Raw genomic sequence first — 21,013 nt, 5'->3', positions numbered from 1 at the left:
CACTGCTTTATCTTGGCCAGGTCGCAGTTGTAAATGAGAACTTGTTCTCAACTGGCCTACCTGGTTAAATAAAGTTGGAATAATTTTTTTTTTTTAATAAAAAAGAAATAGTTTGATATGCTTGCTGTGTATTACACCAGTAAGTATATTACTCCTGTAAGATATTCAAGAGGTCATAAACTGTCCCTATTTTTTTATGAGTTGCATCCATGTTATAAACACACAATGCCGCAGCAAAATATTTTGCAGGAGTTTTATCAAATGTATCGATTTTGTAAATGTGTCAGTTACAACTTCAATACAACGGTACAACTAATCAGTTTCTTGCTGTACATTATTTTGCAGATCGCCAAGTGTTTTTACAGGACATAAATACACAAATGAGCTGTTAGTTATGAAAATCAATATAATCCTAATTATATTCCAGTTCTAAAAAATTATATAAAAACAAAAAAAAAAGTTTCTACTACAGTACTTACATATGACTGACTTTCAATCCCTCAACTTGGAGTCTCAAAATGGACACCAGTAAAGCAAACTGGTCCTCCTCTTACATCATTACGATATCAAAGCCTTTGAAAGCTAAATCAGTTATAGCAGTTATAATATACAATCCCTTTTATGACATTCAATGTCAATAGTTTACATTGCGTGTGTACAAGCACTTCATGTAGAAAACTATGCACATAAACATTCCAATATACATTATATGTATACAATATGCTTTACAAGGGGAGTGATTAAAGATCTTGCACTATGCTACATTTAATGTGAAACTGTAGTATATTTGTACCACCTCATTACTTATTTAAGAAATAATTATATTTTGTTACAGATTTACAAAGACATAGTAAGTCTAACCCCAAGTAAACTGTTTGACATCCACACCACAAGTATTAGCACCTACAGTATGTCCAGTTATGAAAGTGTTTTGTCAAGTGTTGAAATCAGCAGCCGTGATTGTATTACGTGTGAAACTTGGAAGACATGCGGTCAACAAAAGCGTAATTCTATTACCCAATTAGAAACATGGAGAGCAACACTGTTAGCAACAGCTTTCAGGACCAGTAGGCACACCAACTGCCTAGGCCCAAAAAATACCCAATTAAGTGTTGAAAGGTGAAGTCTGGAGAGATGTGCCACGTTTCGTTCAACAATTATTCTCTCAATCCTGAATAATATGATTCAACCTGCACAAATGCCATATGTGACATCAGCTTGACTTTTTTTTAAAACTGTAGTAGCTACCATTAAAGGTGAAGTCAAAGCCTTTTATCACTTCGACAGCTCACCATAACGACTAAATGTAACATTTCTCTGAAAATTGGGAGTGATCATGAGTCCTTGTTATTGCACTCAAAAGTACCTCTCCTCAGACTATTTTCAACTGATACATTGTACAATAATGAGACATGATATCAACATTAAAAGGGGAAGTTCCGTTTTTTGGTTTCTAACCAAGAAAGTAATCTATGGGCTAGAAGAAATGTAACCCATGGTTGGGTTAGTCTACTTTTAGGATGAGTAACCATCTAACATTAAGTCATAAAATACTGAACATCCCACTTTAAGCAAGTTTGAGAAGCCATGACCCATACAATACAGAAACAGCCCACCCTTATCAACACTACAGGTAGTGAAGAGTAATGCCTTCATGGTCAGTTCCCATAGATACAGCACATGTCAGTCTCAATTGTATATCACCAGAAATGGTAGACACTAGAGTTGCCATCGAAATTATAGCTGCATAAAAAGTATTTTGTTGTAAAGCCTCCCTTCAGAACATTATTTCTGAGTAAACTATGGTGAACAGGAAGAGAGCAGAGTAGATGACTTAGCAAGTCATTAATGCCAGGACTTTGCAATGTCTCCTAGATTGGCAGCGGTTGCATTGCCTTTCTGCAAGGCCCGCTTAAGAACCATTTTGTGTCACTGTAATATCACATATTCTACACCTGTTGTCATTACATGACTTACTCGACTTATAAGATAAGACTATTCCTCATGCGTTTGGTCCTCATAAAAAAGGTCAATTTCCAAATGTACTGGCCTAACCTGAAAGGAAGGAAAGTGAGTAGGAAAGGAAGAGAGTGAGTAGGAAAGGAAGAGAGTGAGTAGGAAAGGAAGGAGAGTGAGTAGGAAAGGAAGGAGAGTGAGTAGGAAAGGAAGGAGAGTGAGTAGGAAAGGAAGGAGAGTGAGTAGGAAAGGAAGGAGAGTGAGTAGGAAAGGAAGGAGAGTGAGTAGGAAAGGAAGAGAGTGAGTAGGAAAGCAGGAGAGCTAGAAGAAGAAAAAGTAGTAAGGTGAATAGTAAGTTAGATATCTGTTCCTTAGTGCCCCTGAACTTGGTTGTACTGAGGTCAATATCTAGACTGCGACCTGGGAAGGCACCGCACACTTTGATTTTGGGATTAAAGCTGCTCCATCGTAGCCTGGTCACAGATCTGCTGGCGCTGTCTTGTCAACTCCAATGACTGTAGGAAATGGCAAAACAGCACAAAAATATCTAGGGCCAGACTAGCTCCAACCCGTCCTCATCCAAAATGTTTTCAACCAGTTCCATGGCTGCTGTAGTCAAAGACGCCCTTCTTAAAGAACGGGGAGAAGTCACAGATGGCGTGCTTGGACAGCTGCAGACCACCCTCAGAGTCTGAATCAGTGCGGAGTGGAGAGCCCGAGGATGGCGACATCATAACCCTGAAGAAGTTTTTCAGATATTTCTGGAGGAGCAAAAAAATGTAAGCATATGCAACATTAACCTAATAAAAACATTTCTGTAGGAATGAGGTTTGTGCACTAATACATGATCACAACATATTGGCTATGCTTGGCCTTCTCAGACTATATTATATTTCAAAACTTGAGCTTTGATAACAAAATAGATCAGTTGTTGTATCACTTGCAAGGCACAGCTGAGTACGAATTGAATAACTTGCAACTAAGTAACTTTTGTATTTTACTATACTGATGGTACCTGCATCTGATGGTCAGTCTCAGCGGAGGGAGAGAGCAGCAGAGGGTCTGCCTCTCAAGTTCCCTGCGCTCTCCTTTCCTCCGGTAAGACTGATCAGAGAGAGGGGACAGCCTTCCACCTAATGGCGAAACTCAAGTCGCACTACATTATTTCTGCCTCATGCACAAATTCATGTTCTTATGACCATAGAAATGGTCGATATAAACAAAATAAAAAACGACGAGCTGCAAATAATCAAAAGGCAGGCCTATCGATACAATTGGCTAATGATTCATTGCAGTTGCAGTGCTGGTTGTAGCGCGAGTAGAAGTATGGAGAAGCGCTTTTTTTTGTTTTGTAAAAGTGTTAAATAAAAACAGTGCTGAATATAGCCTTAAACATGATCTCAATCAAACACAGCAGCTGTATCTTTGACAGTCTCGCTTTGGTCAGGGTTTTAAAAGTTATGAAATCTCACGTAGGCAAGTATCAAACTTTGCTGTGGGGTCGTTGAAGCTGTAGGCACAGTGATTTGAGCTATCCGATTGGCCAGCGCAGTAGGCACACTTGATTTAGCTCTCTTGGTCCGCAGGATAGACAAATTAAATGGTTCAAAATGAGAACACTTTGCCTACCCTGCCCTGCAGTGCATCTGCGGTAGATGAACCAACAGCGCAAGACTAATACAAAAAAAAATTGAAGCGTAAAGCTTTATCATTGGCTTTTCTACAGAAATGTTTGGTGATCGACTAGGAATGCCTTGCGATCCACAGTTTGGCGACTACTGCTTTAAATGTATGACAAGGAACAAATAGATCTCTGAACTGATGGATGAGAATGACAAACCTTCAGACTTTCGTCACCGACAGATTTCGATAACCCCGTCAATCATTACAACTTAAATTATACTACTTTTAAGAAACGCAATAGTATGTGTCAATGCCAGCACTCACCTCCAAGTGACTCTGCCGTTCAGCAACCATTCTCTCATCTCGGTTTCCAAAGAGTTTCTTGGGAGGGAATTCTAAAGCTGCAAGCTGGTATGGAAGGAGGTCGTTAAGATTGTACCAATTATATTACTATTATCTACAATAGGAGAGGATGTGTAGTATGTGGTAATTCCTAGTTCAAAGTCTTTTACCTCGGGGAATTTCATCTTGAGAGTTTTGTGCATTTCCCGAAAGCGGCTGTATCTCCTGAAGACCGTCCACGTTTCGTCCATTACAGTGATCTAAAGAGAGAGGAAAATAATACTGAGTACAAGACTGATACAACTAACTCAAAATGGAGAATGGATATGGACCTGTCGGCCGTGTGTACAAGACCAGAGACAGCAAAAGCAATGATGCTGGACCTTGAGAGCTGCTTAACAAAGATACTTAACAAATTAACAAGAGAAGCTTACCTTAATTTCAAACTCAAAGTGCTCATCTTTCCCTTGCCCTCTGAGAACGTAGCGAGGGATGCTAATTTTAACGGGGTCCTTTAGGCAGTCGGAGTTGGTCCCAAGAGGGACAGAGACAAATCGCTGCTGGGAAAGACATGGGTGGAATGAAAGAAAAATGGGAGAGAGAGAGACAGAGAGAGAAACATGGACAGGAAGGTGTAGTCTTATTTATATGACAACAGTGACTAGGTACGAAACAGAACAGCTAGATACAACCACGCAACACAAAGTGTTCTGTGTAAGCCTATCTTTATTTTCTGTTTAAACAATTAACCATCTTTTATTAACATTATTGCAGTGATCATAGTCCCAAGTCATATTATTCTTCAGACATTCGTCATGTTACTACTCATACATATTCCTCAAAATCATATTGCACATTACCATATGATGAATATGCATAAACATGTACACAAACAGATTGAAGAAAACAATTTTACCGGCCATAAATGATTGATGTGAGGGTTCATGTAAGAACAGAGAGGGAGAGCTAAGCTGACTAAACAAAAGATCACCCTATTCCCTGTAGTAGGATAGAAAATCTACAAAATATCCAATTAATTAACTACACCAATACAAAACAAATTAGGTTCGTGAGTAAAATTGTTCTTAAAAGTGACAATTAACGATTGACTAGGATTTGATTAAGGTGTACCACCACAGTATGTTAAGAAGAGAAGCATTAAAATATACTATAAAATACTTTAAAATCAATAGCAGCCATTGGAGTTAGACCTTTACATTTTAGTATTTGATCTATATTTATAATATGGATATTTATGAATATAATACACTGCTCAAAAAAATAAAGGGAACACTTAAACAACACAATGTAACTCCAGGTCAATCACACTTCTGTGAAATCAAACTGTCCACTTAAGAAGCAACGCTGATTGACAATAAATTTCACATGCTGTTGTGCAAATGGAATAGACAACAGGTGGAAATTATAGGCAATTAGCAAGACACCCCCAATAAAGGAGTGGTTCTGCAGGTGGTGACCACAGACCACTTCTCAGTTCCTATGCTTCCTCGCTGATGTTTTGGTCACTTTTGAATGCTGGCGGTGCTTTCACTCTAGTGGTAGCATGAGACGGAGTCTACAACCCACACAAGTGGCTCAGGTAGTGCAGCTCATCCAGGATGGCACATCATTGCGAGCTGTGGCAAGAAGGTTTGCTGTGTCTGTCAGCGTAGTGTCCAGAGCATGGAGGCGCTACCAGGAGACAGGCCAGTACATCAGGAGACGTGGAGGAGGCCGTAAGAGGGCAACAACCCAGCAGCAGGACCGCTACCTCCGCCTTTGTGCAAGGAGGAGCACTGCCAGAGCCCTGCAAAATGACATCCAGCAGGCCACAAATGTGCATGCGTCTGTCTCAAACGGTCAGAAACAGACTTCCATGAGGTGGTATGAAGGGGCCCGAATCCACAGGTGGGGGTTGTGCTTTACAGCCCAACACCGTGCGTGGGACGTTTGGCATTTGCCAGAGAACACCAAGATTGGGCAAATTCGCCACTGGCGCCCTGTGCTCTTCACAGATGAAAGCAGGTCCACATGAGCACATGTGACACGTGACAGAGTCTGGAGACGCCGTGGAGAACGTTCTGCTGCCTGCAACATCCTCCAGCATGACCGGTTTGGCGGTGGGTCAGTCATGGTGTGGGGTGGCATTTCTTGGGGGGCCGCACAGTCCTCCATGTGCTCGCCAGAGGTAGCCTGACTGCCATTATACCGAGATGAGATCCTCAGACCCCTCTGTGGACCATATGCGTGGGCGTTGGCCCTGGGTTCCTCCTAATGCAAGACAATGCTAGACCTCATATGGCTGGAGTTCAGCAGTTCCGCAAGAGGAAGCATTGATGCTATGGACTGGCCCGCCCGTTCCCCAGACCGTGTATCCAATTGAGCACATCTGGGACATCTATGTCTCGCTCCATCACCAACGCCACGTTGCACCACAGACTGTCCAGGAGTTGGCGGATGCTTTAGTCCAGGTCTGGGAGGAGATCCCTCAGGAGACCATCCGCCACCTCATCGGAGCATGCCCAGGCGTTGTAGGATGTCATACAGGCACGTGGAGAGCCACACACACTACTGAGCCTCATTTTGACTTGTTTTAAGACATTACATCAAAGTTGGATCAAGCCTGTAGTGTGGTTCCACTTTAATTTTGAGTGTGACTCCAAATCCAGACCTCCATGTTGATAAATTTGATTTCCATTGATAATTTTTGTATGATTTTGTTTGTCAGCACATTCAACTATGTAAAAGAAAAAAGTATTTAATAAGATTCATTCATTCAGATCTGGGATGTGTTTTTTTAGTGTTCCCTTTATTTTTTTCGAGCAGTAGTATATAATATAATATAATATGAATAATTTTCTTATAACACAATATTCAATGAGGATCCTGTAGAAGTTTCAATAAAATGTTCTGACATTATGGACAACATTGACAATTACAAAAGGCATGGTTACCATGTTACAAGAATAATGTTTCTTTGGAATATGATTTTCAACTAATCAAACAAATCATTTAAACTTAAATACACATTGGAAGTGGTAGAGAGGTACCATCATGCTCAAACAAAAATAAGATTTACAAGTGAAATCTTTACTACAATGTTGCTCAACTCTTTTAGTATTGCAAACCCTGATGTTATCAGCTAGCTATCTGATTACTATACTCAGAAATGCAGTTGGCTGACAATACTGAATGTCGCTAGCTAGCCAACTCAACCATGGCTTTCTTGCTCAAGTGCAATACTGAAAGAAAACAAAGAGAGTTCAGCGCGACGGCACAGTCATTACGCTTCCAGGCCTAGCAAGTGGCACGTTAACTCTTCTTTTTCCTATTGATTACATACTTTCATCAGTTTACATCCATTTGTAATGAACCTGGAAGCACAGCCTTAAATCAGGTTGACAGATGATTGATTAGGATTGCTGCATCCGAGGTAGAGCTGAAAGTTAATTTCCAGGAATCAGCTGGGGGCCTGCAATCAGAAGGTAGAGGGACAATGSCTAKGCCTTTCCTSGTCTTTCTTTTGGTCTCAATCTGCCCTRTGTGAGTCYRGGAGAATYCGATGTCAAGCACCATACATCMATCYKTGTGTCTCACAAGCACACATCGGATGTCTGAGCGTCTGCGCAGCTCCACTCCCTGAAACTGGGGTTGGATGGGAACCAGAGTTGAGCCTCGAGGTTCCGGGTGGAACACAGCATCCTCTTGCACCAGGCCTATGTGAGTGTCGGTGAGAAAGAACTGGCGAAGGACAACTTGGCGCGAGGTGGAATAGTTTTCCACCTTGATGGAAGTGTATAGAAGAAGGTGTATGTTAGCCAAGGAGGGCTTGTTGGGTCCTTCCATGTTGCCGTGCAGGATATAGAGCAGGTCAGCCATGATCCTCTTAAAGCGTGAGGTAACACAGAGGCCACTATCCAGCAGGAGGTCTGGAACGTGGGACCTCCAGTCCAGAGAGAGGCGCGAGAGGTCTCCACGAAGCAAGGGGTGGGCTCCTGGGCCTTCCTGAACCTCTGCCGGGGCAAGGATCTTCAGCAAGGTACAGCATAGCTCCTGGGTAAGCTCTTTGCTGTGGGTGAAGATGACCAAGATGGTGTCTTTAGTGGAGCCGAGGAGTCGTACATGCTGCCCAGCAAAGCTCACTTGGATCTCTTTGATGTGCAAGAGACTGAAGTGCTGAAAAACTGCCAAAGGTTGGTTGTTACCTAAACCAGTACCAGCGGAGACTGCATAGATGTCGGTTTCAGATAACAGTAAGCAACTTGGTTGTGGTGTAGGCTGTTTGCAATTGGCAACGCTTAGCCAGTAGATACCCAAAAGGTGGTGGGAAATGGTAGCGATTTTGGGCATCACACAGCACAAACAATAGAGCATCTTCTGAAGCGGAAGAGACTGTAATTCCAAAAGGCATATGGGAAACTGCACGAGCGTCTGACAATAAATTACAGGCTCCCCGTCTTTGTATGTAGTCATAGAGCCTTTAGGCCATAATGAAATGTCCGGAATTGCAGACACATTACCTTTCTCGGGTACATTGAAAAGGCAATTGCCTGTCAAATTGGCAAAATGAACTTTATTCTGCCTCGAGTCGGGTTTCATTGAAGGTTCAAGCTGCTTTTTCTGAGCAAGTGGAAGATGTTTTGTAACTATGGTCATGTACTGAGAGAATGTACTAGTCAATGCTGAAGTCTCTCCTGCTTGAACCTGCCGAATGATATCCCGTGTACTCTGCAGATATCGTCCAGCGTCGTTGTAAACTCCAGACAGCTTGCCTGCCAAGTATCCAAGGACGTAACTCTGTTTGGCTCCCAGTTCGTTGGTTAATAGATCCGGTTCTGAAGTTCTCAGATTCCTCTGCACCTGCCCATTTACAGACTCTTTAGGGATCTTGTTGAGACCAAAGTAGCCCTCGATGGAGATTTGTCTCTTTGAACTTGGTCTCAGTATGGGGACTTCAGAATTTATCACGGTTACAGTGTCGTTACTTGTCTTGCTTGTGTTCTGAACTTGGTCTTTGGTTCCTTCCAAAGAGTCAAACTGTGAGAGCAACAGTGGGTTTTCTGTTCTGGTTTCTCTGGACTGATAATATGACAGACTTTTCGTCTTGTCATCTTCCTCATCTGGCCTACATTGGCTGTTATTTCCATCCTCACCGACTATGGTGTTTGTAGACCTAAATCCCCAGTCCTTGGTTTTAAAATCACAGCTACTCTTCTCGCTCTCAGCTTGGTCAACCTTCCCCTTCACTTCCACCTGCCACCATTTTGCTTTTTCACCCTCTTTATAAGGCATTCTATCATTTTCTGCCAAGACTTTGGTTTCCCTTTCTGGATTGCCAATTTGATCTAACTCAGAGCGGTCTTTGCCGCCTTCTTCTTCTGAACTTGTTGTAGCCCCATCTAGGTGAGTGCTCGTCTCACGTTCTGGGACACACAGGAAGCTACGCCACAGCAAGGGCATGGAGTCTTTCTGTGTGGACAAGGGGGGATTCCATGACTACAACTTCAAACCAGAGATCACAGCTCTGAATTATAGTCTTTCATGTATTCCTTCTCACCCCAGTAAATTAAGTTCTTCCTCCACCAAGTGTAAAAATCCAGTTGTGATTGGAAAAGAATCCAGATGAGCAAGATTACAATTCAAAAGGCAATTAAAAGAGACTGATGATTGTTATGCAGCATGAATACAAAATTACACATCCCAGGCTTCCATGCAATTTTGACCTTTCCTTTTTGCTTACAAAACCAGATATCAACCCTGTTTGGTTGGACATTTCTCCTTATCATGTTCTACACTTAAGTCGGCCTCCTCTGTCAGTGACTGGTTTCCTTTAGCCAATTGAGTATTTTATCCAATTTCCTGCTTCTTTTATATTCTTATGTTTTTGCAATTTCTTTATAAAAGGTCTTAAGTTCTCGGTTTAGGAATCTTCTACGTTTATCAGATACAAATTTGGGATTCCTGTGAAGCAGGATGTTCCCTAAAGCGCCTTTTACAAACGGCGTGCATTTTTTCATAGTTGGTGTGGTGGTTAGTGAAGATTCAGAATGATTGCCAGTCAAGTTAAATTATTGTTTCAAAATGTCTGATTAGTTTCTTCATCACCAACATAAAAAAACTCAAGCCTTACCTCATATTTCAATTTCCTAGGGTTGACACGGTTTTGCAGCTTATCATTCTGTAATGAACAAGACCACACTTCTAAGCAATGACAATCAATTCCTAAAAGATACATTGCAATGTCAAATTCATTTCAAACCAAAACTGATATGCGTGGTAAATGGACAACTTTGCCATTAGGCAAGCAAGAGTTCCTCTCATATTGGGAAAAAAAAGAGCAAACCAGGCAAAACATCATCCACATACAAAAACATTTGAGAAAGGTTGGGAAAAGACCCCACTTGATTGGTCCATGTAACCTCTTTAGAGAATTTTCAGAAATGCATGCAGATTATAGTCCATTCTGTATACCCTGTGTCGAGGACCTGGGCTTACCTCATCTGTTAATCTAACAGAGCTAGATTCATTAACTTCTTCGTCCTCCTGTAGGATTGAAGAACTTCATATAATTGCTATTTTTCAAAGCCACAATTTCCAAATTGGGGTTTCTTTATTATGCTCCCATTGTATGGGAGGCTACAGTAACTAAGACTTTATGAGTTTGAACATCAAGAATCTATTCTTGAGATTGAGAAATATCCCCATCTTAATATTGCCAGGCAAACAAAACAATGTATCACTGTGATGCTTACCTGCAGAGATTCAGATGAAAGCGAGAGCTCAATGTTTTTGTCACCATTGAAGAGGTTCAGCTTCTGTAACCTTCTCTTAACCTCCTCCTCAATGTATGCATTGATCCTGTCAACGGATAAGGAAACGTATTAGATACTCAATCTGCAATGGCCAGGTCAACCTTACTGTCAAAAAAGAAAGCATCTTTATTATGATCATCTACATTTCATCATTCTCCACCACCTACAACAAATTTGCCTGTGCTGTTTCTGGCTATCATTGTGAATATTACATAGGATGACACATACAGTGCCTTTCGAAAGTATTCACACACACATTTACTTTCTCCACATTTTGTTGTGTTACAAAGTGAGATTAAAATTGATTTGTCAACGATCTACACAAAACGTCAAAGTGGAAGAAATGTTCCAAAAAATTAAATAAAAAAAATACAAAAAAATACAAAAAAATCTTTTGATTAGATAAGTAATCCAATAAATGTTAGAATCATGATTACAGCAGTGAGTCTTTCTGGGTAAATCTCTAAGAGCTTTCCACACATTTTCCCATTATGCTTTTCAAAATTCTTCAAGCTCTGTCACATTGGTTGTTGATTAATGCTAGACAACTATTTTCAGGTCTTGCCAGATTGCCAGGTCTTGCTAGATTTTCAAGCAGATTTAAGTCAAAACTGTAACTCGGCCACTCAGGGACATTCACTGTCTTCTTTGTAAGCAACTCCAGTGTAGATCTGGCCTTTATTGTCCTGCTGAAAGCTGAATTCATCTCCCAGTGTCTGGTGGAAAGCAGACTGAACCAGGTTTCCTCTAGGATTTTGCCTGTGCTTAGCTCGATTTCATTTATTTTTTATCCTGGAAAAACTCCCCAGTCCTTAGCGATTACAAGCACACCCATAACATGATGCGATTACAAGCACACCCATAACATTATGCGGCCACTACTATGCTTGAAAATATGGAGAGTGATACTCAGTAATGTGTTGTATTGGACTTGCCCCAAACATGACACTTTGTATTCAGGACAAAAAGTTAATTGCTTTGCCGCAATTTTTAGCAGTATTTCTTTACTGCCTTGTTGCAAACAGGATGCTTGTTTTGGAATATTTTTTATTCTGTAAAGGCTTCCTTTTCACTCTGTCAATTAGGTTAGCTGTGGAGTAACCAAGTTATTGATCCATTCTCAGTTCTCTCCTATCACAGCCATTAAACCCTGTTTTAAAGTCACCACTGGCATCATGGTGAAATCCCTGAGTGGTTTCCTTCCTTTCCTGACAACTGAGTTAGGAAGGACGCCTGTATATTTGTAGTGACTGGGTGTATTGATACACCATCCAAAGTGTAATTAATAACTTCACCATGCTCAAAGGGATATTCAAAGTGTGCTTTAAAAAAATATTTAAATATATATATCTACCAAATATGTGCACTTCTTAGCAAGGCATTGGAAAACTTCCCTTGTCTTTGTGGTTGAACCTGTTTGAAATTCACTGCTCGATTAAGGGACCACATAGATAACTGTATGGGTACAGAGATGAGGTAGTCCTTTAAAAATCCTGTCAATCACTATTATTGCACACAGTGAGTCCATGCAACTTATTATGTGACTTGTTAAGCAAATTCTTACTCCTGAACTCATTTAGGCTTGCCATAACAAAGAGGTTGAATACTTCTTGACTTAAGACATTTCAGCTTTTCATTGTTTACTTTTTTTGTAAACATTTCTAAAAACAAAATTCCATGTGGTATTGTGTGTAGGCCAGTGACAAAAAAATCTCAATTTAATCCATTTGAAATTCAGGCTGTGCAAACAACAAAATGTGGAAAAAGTCAAGGGGTTTGAATACGTTCTGAAGGCACTGTACCCGTCATCTGTGATAGGCAGCACCGGGGGTAGGCTCTGGATTGGGCTGACAGGGGGGGTGCTGAGACTGGTCTTTTCATCGCCGCTCCCAGTGTGACTCCTTCCACTTCCCTCAGTTTTATTGATCCTCTGCTTCAGCTTCTGGATCTCCCGGTCCACCCTGAGGATATGGAGAGAAGATGGAGAATTGTCATGTGTCTATCGACCCACAGAGTCATGCTAAATACGCTCATTCCACAAAACTACTTTTTTTATTTAACTAGGCAAGTCAGTTAAGAACCAATTCTTATTTACAATGACGGCCTACACTGGCCAAAAGCAGACGCCGCTGGGCCAATTGTGCGCCGCCCTATGGGATTCCCAACTACGTCCGGTTGTGATGGTACAATATAATTGTAAAATGGCAGAGTTACTTATTTATCATGTGCATAATCATATTACCAATTGAGGAACACCATTTTAGACAGGAGGGATTGACCAATGTGGTCATACCATCATCACTCATCGACGACACTCATTTACCATCCTCATTACCACCATCATCTATCATCTCTTGAAACTTTCTGACATCAGCTTATCTACATTTTCTATAATTATGTGGATAGCAATGGGTCTACTGCACACCTTCCCACTAGAGGACAAATGTTGTACTATTCATTGATTCTACAGATGTATCTGTAGTGACAGTGAATAACAAGCGTGCGCACCTCTCTTGGTCGAATTCCCGCGCGGGCCCCAGAACGGAGGCCTTGCGCCTGGATTCCACACTCTCTGGGTCCAGCGAGACACTGTGCCTCAGCGCCGAGTGCCTTCTCTCCAGGCGCGCCACCGCCTGCTCCAGGGACTCACGCTGCTGCTTCTCCCGCGACTCCAGGATCTCCTTCTCCTTGCGCCGCACTTTTTTCTCCTGGCGCGCCACGTTGGCCGTGAACTCGTACGTCTCCTGCAGCTGCTGAAGCTGCTCGGCGCTGGCGCAGTGTGCGGTAAGGCGCTCCTCCTTCTCCTCAAGTTCCTTTTCCACCTGGTACAGGGTGTTATCTAGTCCCAGGGAGATGTTGGAAATGCTGCCAGCGCCAGAGGAGCTTCCGAGTTTCAGCAGCTCCTCCGCCCTCTGCCTTTCCTCGGCCACCGCCGGCAGGAGGCTGTCGGTTAGGCTGGTTAGCCGGCGCTCCTTGAAGAGGAGGCGCTGCTCGGCCTGTTGCATCCGCTGCTCCTCCTGGGAGAGTTCTGAGGAGTCCTGTGCCCCCTTCTCCTGGGTCTCTCGCAGCTGTCGCTGCCGCTCCTTGTGGGCGTGGACCAGGACGGCCAGGGCAGCGTGCTCTGACGCCACCTCCTTCTCCAGGCACTCCTTCTGCTGCCGGAGCCCCTCCTCCAACTGACCCAGCTCCTCCACCTGCGCTGCCTTGAAGTCCGTGTAACGGACCTGGGCGGCGCACCCGGCCTCCTCGCCCATTCTGTCGCAGTCAGAGCGCCCGCTGGCCTCCTTGGCGCGGAGCAGTGCGGAGCGTATCTCGGCCAAGGCACGGCGCTCCTCGTCCAGGCGCCGGGTGTCCTCGCGGGTCAGCAGGGCAGCCGCCGCTTCGTGGCGCTCCCTCAGCTGCTCTTCTAGGCGCCCCACCAGGCCTAGCTGCTCCATCTCGCGCTCCTCCAGCCTCCGCCTCTCTGCCTCCAGCCGCACCACCTGCTCCTCGTGCTCCCGCTTCAGCCGCTCCAGCTCGCGGAAGATCTCCGCCTGCTCGGCACGCTCTGCCGCCTCGCTATGGCATCGCGCCTCCTCGTCCTGCGTCTTCTCATCCTCGCGCTCCTCCTGCTGCTTTCTCCGCTGGCGCCTCTGTAGCTCCAGCTCCTTGGTCTCGCGGTGGCGCTCCTCCTCAAAGCGCTGCTTCTCAGCCAGGAGGTCGCGCAGGCGGCTCTCGATGTCCTGGCTGCGGCAGCGGAGGGTCTCCTCCTGGCGGCGGATGCGCTGCTGCACCTGCTCCGACTCCTTGCGCTGGGACTCCACCTCCTGTTGCAGGCGCTCCAGCTCCGCCTTCTCGCACTTCTGCCTGTCTTCCATCTCCTTAATAAGCCTCCTGCACCCCCAACCAAATACAAACAAATCATGAAACACTACGCAATACGCTATGGTCATTCGCCAAACAAATACATAGTAAACAAGGCATTTTTTGAACGATTGGTATTAACGATAAGAGTCTCCAATAATCATGTAATGTCAGCATATTTGCTTTTAAAGCACACCGTTCCTACAATGTGGTGCATTACAGGTGACTAATGAGCATTATTGGACTTGTATAGTCAAAATATGAGCATGTTTGTGAGTGTCTCCCCTCGCACCTTTTGTGTTCCAGCTTCTCCAGCTCTTCCCGTTGCTGTCTCTCAAATTCCAACCTAGGCAAGTACACCATTATCATTTAACTGGCTTAATAACAATGACAGTGAGACTGGACACACACACACACACACACACACACACACACCAGTATTACTCAACGAGACAGCATGATAACAGAAATGAAGGCTGCAATTGGCACATGGAATGACTGAAGAGCTCCATACAAGGCAATGGATGTCAAAGCTTGATGTCATCATTTTGTGCCAATACAGTGATTGAAGCAAGCGAGACGACGTGCAAAATCATAATAAAAACAAGACGGGACGATGACGGCTTATGTTCAAACATGGTGGTGGCGGGACAAAATGAAAATGATGTTTCATGTTTCACAAGCATTGTTAAAACAAAGCAGTGAACATTGAACACTCTGGTTGGGTCTACCTGAGATAGATAGGCCCCTTTTCAGTGAAGAGACTGCCGAGGGAGGGGTCAGAGATACATTAGTTACTGTACTTACAAAATTAGACTCAATGAAGAGCAATAATCACACAAAAGGAGTTAAAACAACACAGCCATAACCGTTACCAACGTTCACTAAATAAATACTGGCTGTGTATTCCTCAGAATATCCATGGTTGCTCTGGACCTATTAATAAATCGTTTTTTTTTTGTCTGTGCGTGCATATCTACCTAGTAGATACCTAGTTGGTGATAATAGTTTTTTGTTTTTTTTTGTAATCAGGTTTATGTCTAAATAGGAGAAAGTGCTATGGCATCACTTGTTGTACTGTACAAAACTTAAATGAAGACTAGTTGCATCCTCCACAAGGGTTGCTGTACAACAACAAAACAAACGTATTCCTTAGCGGTTCTGTACAAGCAAAATTAGTCTCTGGCTCAGATTTGGAGAGTTAGTAATAGAATCAATGAAGGCCATACGGTTTGAGTGATGTGGCATTTGTGACGTGCAGCATGACCAGCTCACATGATTTTGGCTCGAGTCACAGCAGTTGCAATGTTACAGACCTCCTCCAATCCAAAGTAAATATTTTCCACCCCATTTCCATTTTGAGCTACACATAAACTACCAGAACACTGATGTCTTTGACTGGGCACTGTAACATTGTATTTCAGCCCAATTTTTCTTTGTATTTTACAACCAATCCACTGCTTCAGTCAGTGGTCACGCGGGTGAGCAGCAACGGACCGAAGCGAATGGAGGAAAAGGAGAGCTTACGAACTCCTGAGAAGGCAGGGGGAACTGCGCAGAGGGAGTTCGGGAGAATCATTCATGCCCTGGCGCATACATTTAACTAATCCCAAACCAGCCCTACTGCCTACTCCCCATGCACTTGTGGAGATCTGAGAGGAATAGATTAGTATAAGCAATATGGGAATAGCTTCCTCCTTGCCCTCTGATAGGCTAGGTGGAGTTTCCGCCATATTGCCTACACCTATCAATTCCTCTCAGATCGCCACAAGTGCAGGCTAGGGGCCGATTCGGGATTAGGTGATACATACACTCACCCTGGGTTGTAGAGCATTACTGTGGAGAGGTTCTCACATGATTTGTTGAGATCGGTCATGGACAGACTAAAGGAAGAGAGCAGTCCACTCTGGGGGGGAAAAAAATGACCAACACTTAAAGCTCAACACGATCATTGACCTCATATTGACTCGTTGGTCAAGTCGCCTGCATCCTACAACGCTTAGGGTAAACGTGCCCTTCCACTAGATGGTTATTTCAAATCAACGTTTATTGATCACGTACACAGATGTTATCGCAGGTGCAGCGATAAAATGCTTGGCTACATGAGTAATAAGCTATACGAGTCATGACTTACTTGATTTAAACCCTTGGGGAACGTAGGTCATCCACACGTAATAATAACAAATCAATAATACCGCCACTACGAAGCTTCTATAAAAAGGCCTTTGAGAGACATAGAGCCTTTGGTGTTTACCTTCCTCTTTTCCCTTAGTTTAGCTGCCTCTTTAGGGTGGTTGAAACGGAACATGTTGGTTCTCCCCAGTAGGATAACAGCACCTATCAAACACAATAGAACAATAAAACATTGAATAAAGGTAATAAGGAAAAAAATATATATACTACTTCTAAAATGACTAAAGATTAGTAAATGTGGGATTGGGCATTCACAGAACAATCATTGTGTTGGCTGCCGGGAACACACTGTCGTACACGTCGATCCAGAGCATCCCAAATATGCTCAATCTGTGACATGTCTGGTGAGTATGCGGGCCATGGAAGAACTGCGTCATTTTCAGCTTCCAGGAATTGTGTACAGATCCTTGCGACATGGGGCCGTGCATTATGCTGAAACATGTGATGGCGGCGGATGAATGGCACGACAATGGGCCTCAGGATCTCGTCACGGTATCGCTGTACATTCAAATTGCCATCAATAAAATGCAATTGTGTTTGTTGTCCATACCATATCCCCACCATGGGGCACTATTCACAAAGTTAACATCAGCAAACCGCTCGACCACACGAAACAATACACAGTTGTGAGGCCGGTTAGACGTACTGCCAAATCCTCTAAAATAACATTGGAGGCAGCATATGGTAGAGAAATTAACATTCAAGTCTCTGGTGGACATTCCTGCAGTCAGCATGCCAATTACACGCTCCCTCAAAACATCTGTGGTATTGTGTGACAACACTGCACATTTTAGAGTGGCCTTTTATTGTCCTCAGCACAAGGTGCACCTTTGTAATGATCATGCTATTTAATAAGCTTGTTGATATGCCACACCTGTCAGGTGGATGGATTATCTTGGAAAATGAGAAATGCTCACTAACAGGGATGTAAACAAATTTGTAGAAAACATTTCAGATAAATAAACTTTTCTTTGCATATGGAACATTTCTGGAATCTTATTTTAGCTCATGAAACCAACACTTTAAATGTTGCGTTCATATTTCTGTTCAGTGTATTTACTAACCCTAACACTTACCCTAACCTTAACACTTACCCTAACCGTAACCTTAGCAAGCAGTTGCTTAGCAACAGTTTGTTGATAGTAGCCTATGAAAATCCAGACAATCAAAATAACGTGCCACCAAAAGCGTATACCTTGGTTTAGTGGAGAGGCTTCTGTCACTTGCACTCCATTCACGGAGCACTGGGCCCCATTGAGTGGAACCAGTGTGACAGTGCCGGTCTGGTTCGCAAACATGCAGTGTTCACTCTCTAGGTCCAGCCCATGGAGAACTAGGGAAGAGAGAGAGAGTGTGTGTGTGTGTGTGTGTGTGTGTGTGTGTGTGTGTGTGCGTGCGTGCGTGCATTAGCATTATCAATTGTTTCTTTGTCTTGATTTGTAGCAAAGTACGACAGCGGATAGAGTATGTAACAGAGGCCACTCACCAATGTCCTGAACAGTCGACGCATCGTCTCGACCAACATTCGTCCTGCCCTCCTAGAAAAACAAAATGAAAGCGATACAGTATGTCAAGTCCATGTAACTTCTATTTAAAGTTTAATAGGAGGACAAATTAACTTATGTGAAGCAATCGGAGAAAAAAATGAAGTGTAAAAATAAATAAAGAGTCAAATTAATAACCTTTAGATGGTAGAGGATGATGCCAGTACTTAGGAGGTCGTCGTCGATACCAATTAGATGAGGCAACTCCGAATCGAGGACGACACCGATTCCTTCTTTCCTCAAGGCAAGGGTTTCTTCCTGTAAAGCCGAGATCAATTGTCAGTCATTAGGAATTGATTGATGATTCTGACTTAAGTCAATGAAATTTCAAAGCTGACTATAATAATAAAAGGCATATAACCAGAGTGCTTCTGTGAACTAAATTGAATTTGACATTTTATACAAATATATACCCACTCACCTTGAGAATGTTCTGAGTTTCATTCCACTTGTTAGTCCACTCCTTGGTTAGCTCCAACACCTATGACAGAAAATGCTAAAAATATTTTTCTTGAATATCAAAGATGAGGTCACATCATTATCTTGCTGTAATGCTCGACTTGTTCGTTTATGGATTCGAAGAATAGGACAATGCATTTCCAAAGTATCGATAGCTTATTTTGGGTGATCGTGTTCATTTTTACTCGTAAAGGAACCATCCACATGGCCTTACTCGAGCTTCGTTCTGTTGTAGTTTCTCCTCCATGCTCAAAGCGGTGGGTGAATCCAGAAGTGCAATCTGAGAAGGATGAAAACAAACCAACAATCAATACATTATTGAATCACACATCAATACTCCCTAAGTCAGTGCGACCTAGTTAGATAAGATGGGACATTTAAAACACAACAAGGTCATAGGCCAGTAGCTGGAAAGGTGGACATTAATAAAACATAATGTACTAGCTATGCATTATAAAAATGTGCCCATAAATTAACAAAACGCATTTTTGCTATACCCATGTGTACTATAACAGTTTTTTATGTAACTTGTAAGGCAGTGTATTGTAGAGCTGTTTTGTTTTTTTAATTAAATAAAAGATTTAAAATAAAATAAAATACAGAGAAAATGTTGTAGTGGACAGGATAGTTGAGTTCCAATGCCCTAAACCAGTGGTTCTCAAACCTGGTCCTGGGGACCCAAGGGAGTACACATTTTTGTTTTTGCCCTAGCACTACACACCTGACTCAAATCATCAAAGCCTGATGAGGAGTTGTTGATTTGAATCAGGTGTGTAGTGCTAGGGCAAAAACAAAAATGTGCACCCCTTTGGGTCCCCAGGACCAGGATTGAGAACCACTGCCCTAAACCATCGACACACACACAAAACAATTCAGGTCAGTGTGACAAATCCTCACCTGGTTTCCCTGGACCAGAAGGGCCTTCAGTCGGGCAATTTCAGCCCTGAGCTCTCGGATGAGCTTGACGTTGCAGTCCTCGTTGATCGTGGGCTTGTTGATGATGTTCTTGGCACGGTTGGCGTAGCGCAGAGTGCTCAGCGTCTCGCCGTAGTTGACGTCAGCAGGCGAGACGGCTGCCGCAAACGAGAGCAAAACATCTTTGAAACCTTTGTCGTACTACAAAACACTTTTACAATTGCCGTGTTCTAATGCTACATCTTTGACTGCAAACATGCCACAGATATTTAGTTTATGGCCACTCACCACACTTAAGCCTCATATACATAAAGTCAGCCTTAACAAGGGTTTAGAAAGCCATGTTCTCAAATTCTAGCACCAAGTATACTGGACTAGGAACGCAAGAATGTCTGCAAAGCACATTCATGATTCCTGCTGTGGTACAACTGTAAAAAATTGGGGTCCTTATTGTTTTAGGGCTGAAGATCTCTAGGTAACCACCCCCATCCCGCCCCCCCTGGATCCATTTTACCCTGAGCTGAAGAGCCGAAACACATTCTGCGCATGCTTGGACTGTCAGAGTTAAATTAACGTTGTGTCATTTTAGTGCGTTGAAAACACACTGACAACATCCAAAATATATAATCTATACAGCTAAAATGTACAATGCCATGTAAAAACATGTTGACTGTAGCTAGGTTTCCATCCAACTGGCGACAGATTTGAATGAGAATATTCTAAAATCTTCAAAGAAAATTTGCATATTTTCACACCAGTGGCGTGTTTCCACCAAACGGACTTGTTGCAGATAAAAATCAGTGCGTGATGACGTAGTACGCACAAAATTCACTTTTTCGCTTAAGTTTTCATGCACCAAAAAAAATGATCTAAAAGTTAGATATGTTTCCATCGCATTTTCAACTCTACGGATAGTTTTGTCACAAAAACTGTGGCTTAAATAGCAAATGTGCCTACTCTGGTCTTGGCACGTGCGCTCCAGCCAACAGCAGCATGTGATTATTATGGATAAGAGCGAGAATATTTTAATTTGTCAAACGGCAGTCGAGCATCGATCATGTCACCAGAATCAGACTCTTCGACATTCATTTGGAAGGAGCATCACTTTCACCACGCTTTGAGTTCATCAGAACTTATTTGATTTGTAGCCTAATAAACTGCATGGTTTCCTGAGTTGTAGTGGGAGAACCACACACCATGTCATCGCATGACTCCCAAGTTTACTTCGATATGATGGTTATTATATCAATATTTGCGCACAAAGGCGTTTCCACCGCCATTTCTTACATAATTAATTTTACAAACGAACAAATTATGTTGACATGT

General features: G+C 42.8%; 1 protein-coding gene across 8 annotated transcripts in view; it reads right to left on the bottom strand.

The window, feature by feature from the left end:
- Positions 1–239: 239 nt before the first annotated feature.
- The window catches only part of LOC111982289 (kinesin-like protein KIF16B), a 32,229-nt gene continuing 11,455 nt past the window's right edge, over positions 240–21,013 (bottom strand). Inside the window, exons 10-28 of one of the 8 annotated variants that reach the window (XM_024013838.2) lie at positions 19,670–19,845; positions 18,987–19,052; positions 18,735–18,794; positions 18,452–18,571; positions 18,256–18,307; positions 17,965–18,102; positions 16,831–16,913; positions 16,394–16,482; positions 15,308–15,340; positions 14,869–14,922; positions 13,242–14,606; positions 12,536–12,694; positions 10,674–10,779; positions 10,417–10,464; positions 10,052–10,099; positions 4,356–4,481; positions 4,092–4,181; positions 3,904–3,987; positions 240–2,717 (exon numbers count right to left, since the gene is read on the bottom strand). In XM_024013838.2, coding sequence (XP_023869606.1) covers positions 2,547–2,717; positions 3,904–3,987; positions 4,092–4,181; positions 4,356–4,481; positions 10,052–10,099; positions 10,417–10,464; positions 10,674–10,779; positions 12,536–12,694; positions 13,242–14,606; positions 14,869–14,922; positions 15,308–15,340; positions 16,394–16,482; positions 16,831–16,913; positions 17,965–18,102; positions 18,256–18,307; positions 18,452–18,571; positions 18,735–18,794; positions 18,987–19,052; positions 19,670–19,845 — 3,068 coding nt within the window. In that variant the 3' untranslated portion in view covers positions 240–2,546. Of the gene's footprint in view, positions 2,718–3,903; positions 3,988–4,091; positions 4,182–4,355; positions 4,482–7,299; positions 9,391–10,051; positions 10,100–10,416; positions 10,465–10,673; positions 10,780–12,535; positions 12,695–13,241; positions 14,607–14,868; positions 14,923–15,307; positions 15,341–16,393; positions 16,483–16,830; positions 16,914–17,964; positions 18,103–18,255; positions 18,308–18,451; positions 18,572–18,734; positions 18,795–18,986; positions 19,053–19,669; positions 19,846–21,013 lie in introns of those variants that run through there. The other 7 variants (XM_024013840.2, XM_024013841.2, XM_024013842.2 and 4 more) reach the window with 7 other exon arrangements.

The sequence above is a fragment of the Salvelinus sp. IW2-2015 genome, linkage group LG21, assembly GCF_002910315.2.
Source record: "Salvelinus sp. IW2-2015 linkage group LG21, ASM291031v2, whole genome shotgun sequence".
Classification (NCBI taxonomy): domain Eukaryota; kingdom Metazoa; phylum Chordata; class Actinopteri; order Salmoniformes; family Salmonidae; genus Salvelinus; species Salvelinus sp. IW2-2015.
This window is presented reverse-complemented; position numbering and strand designations above follow the sequence as displayed.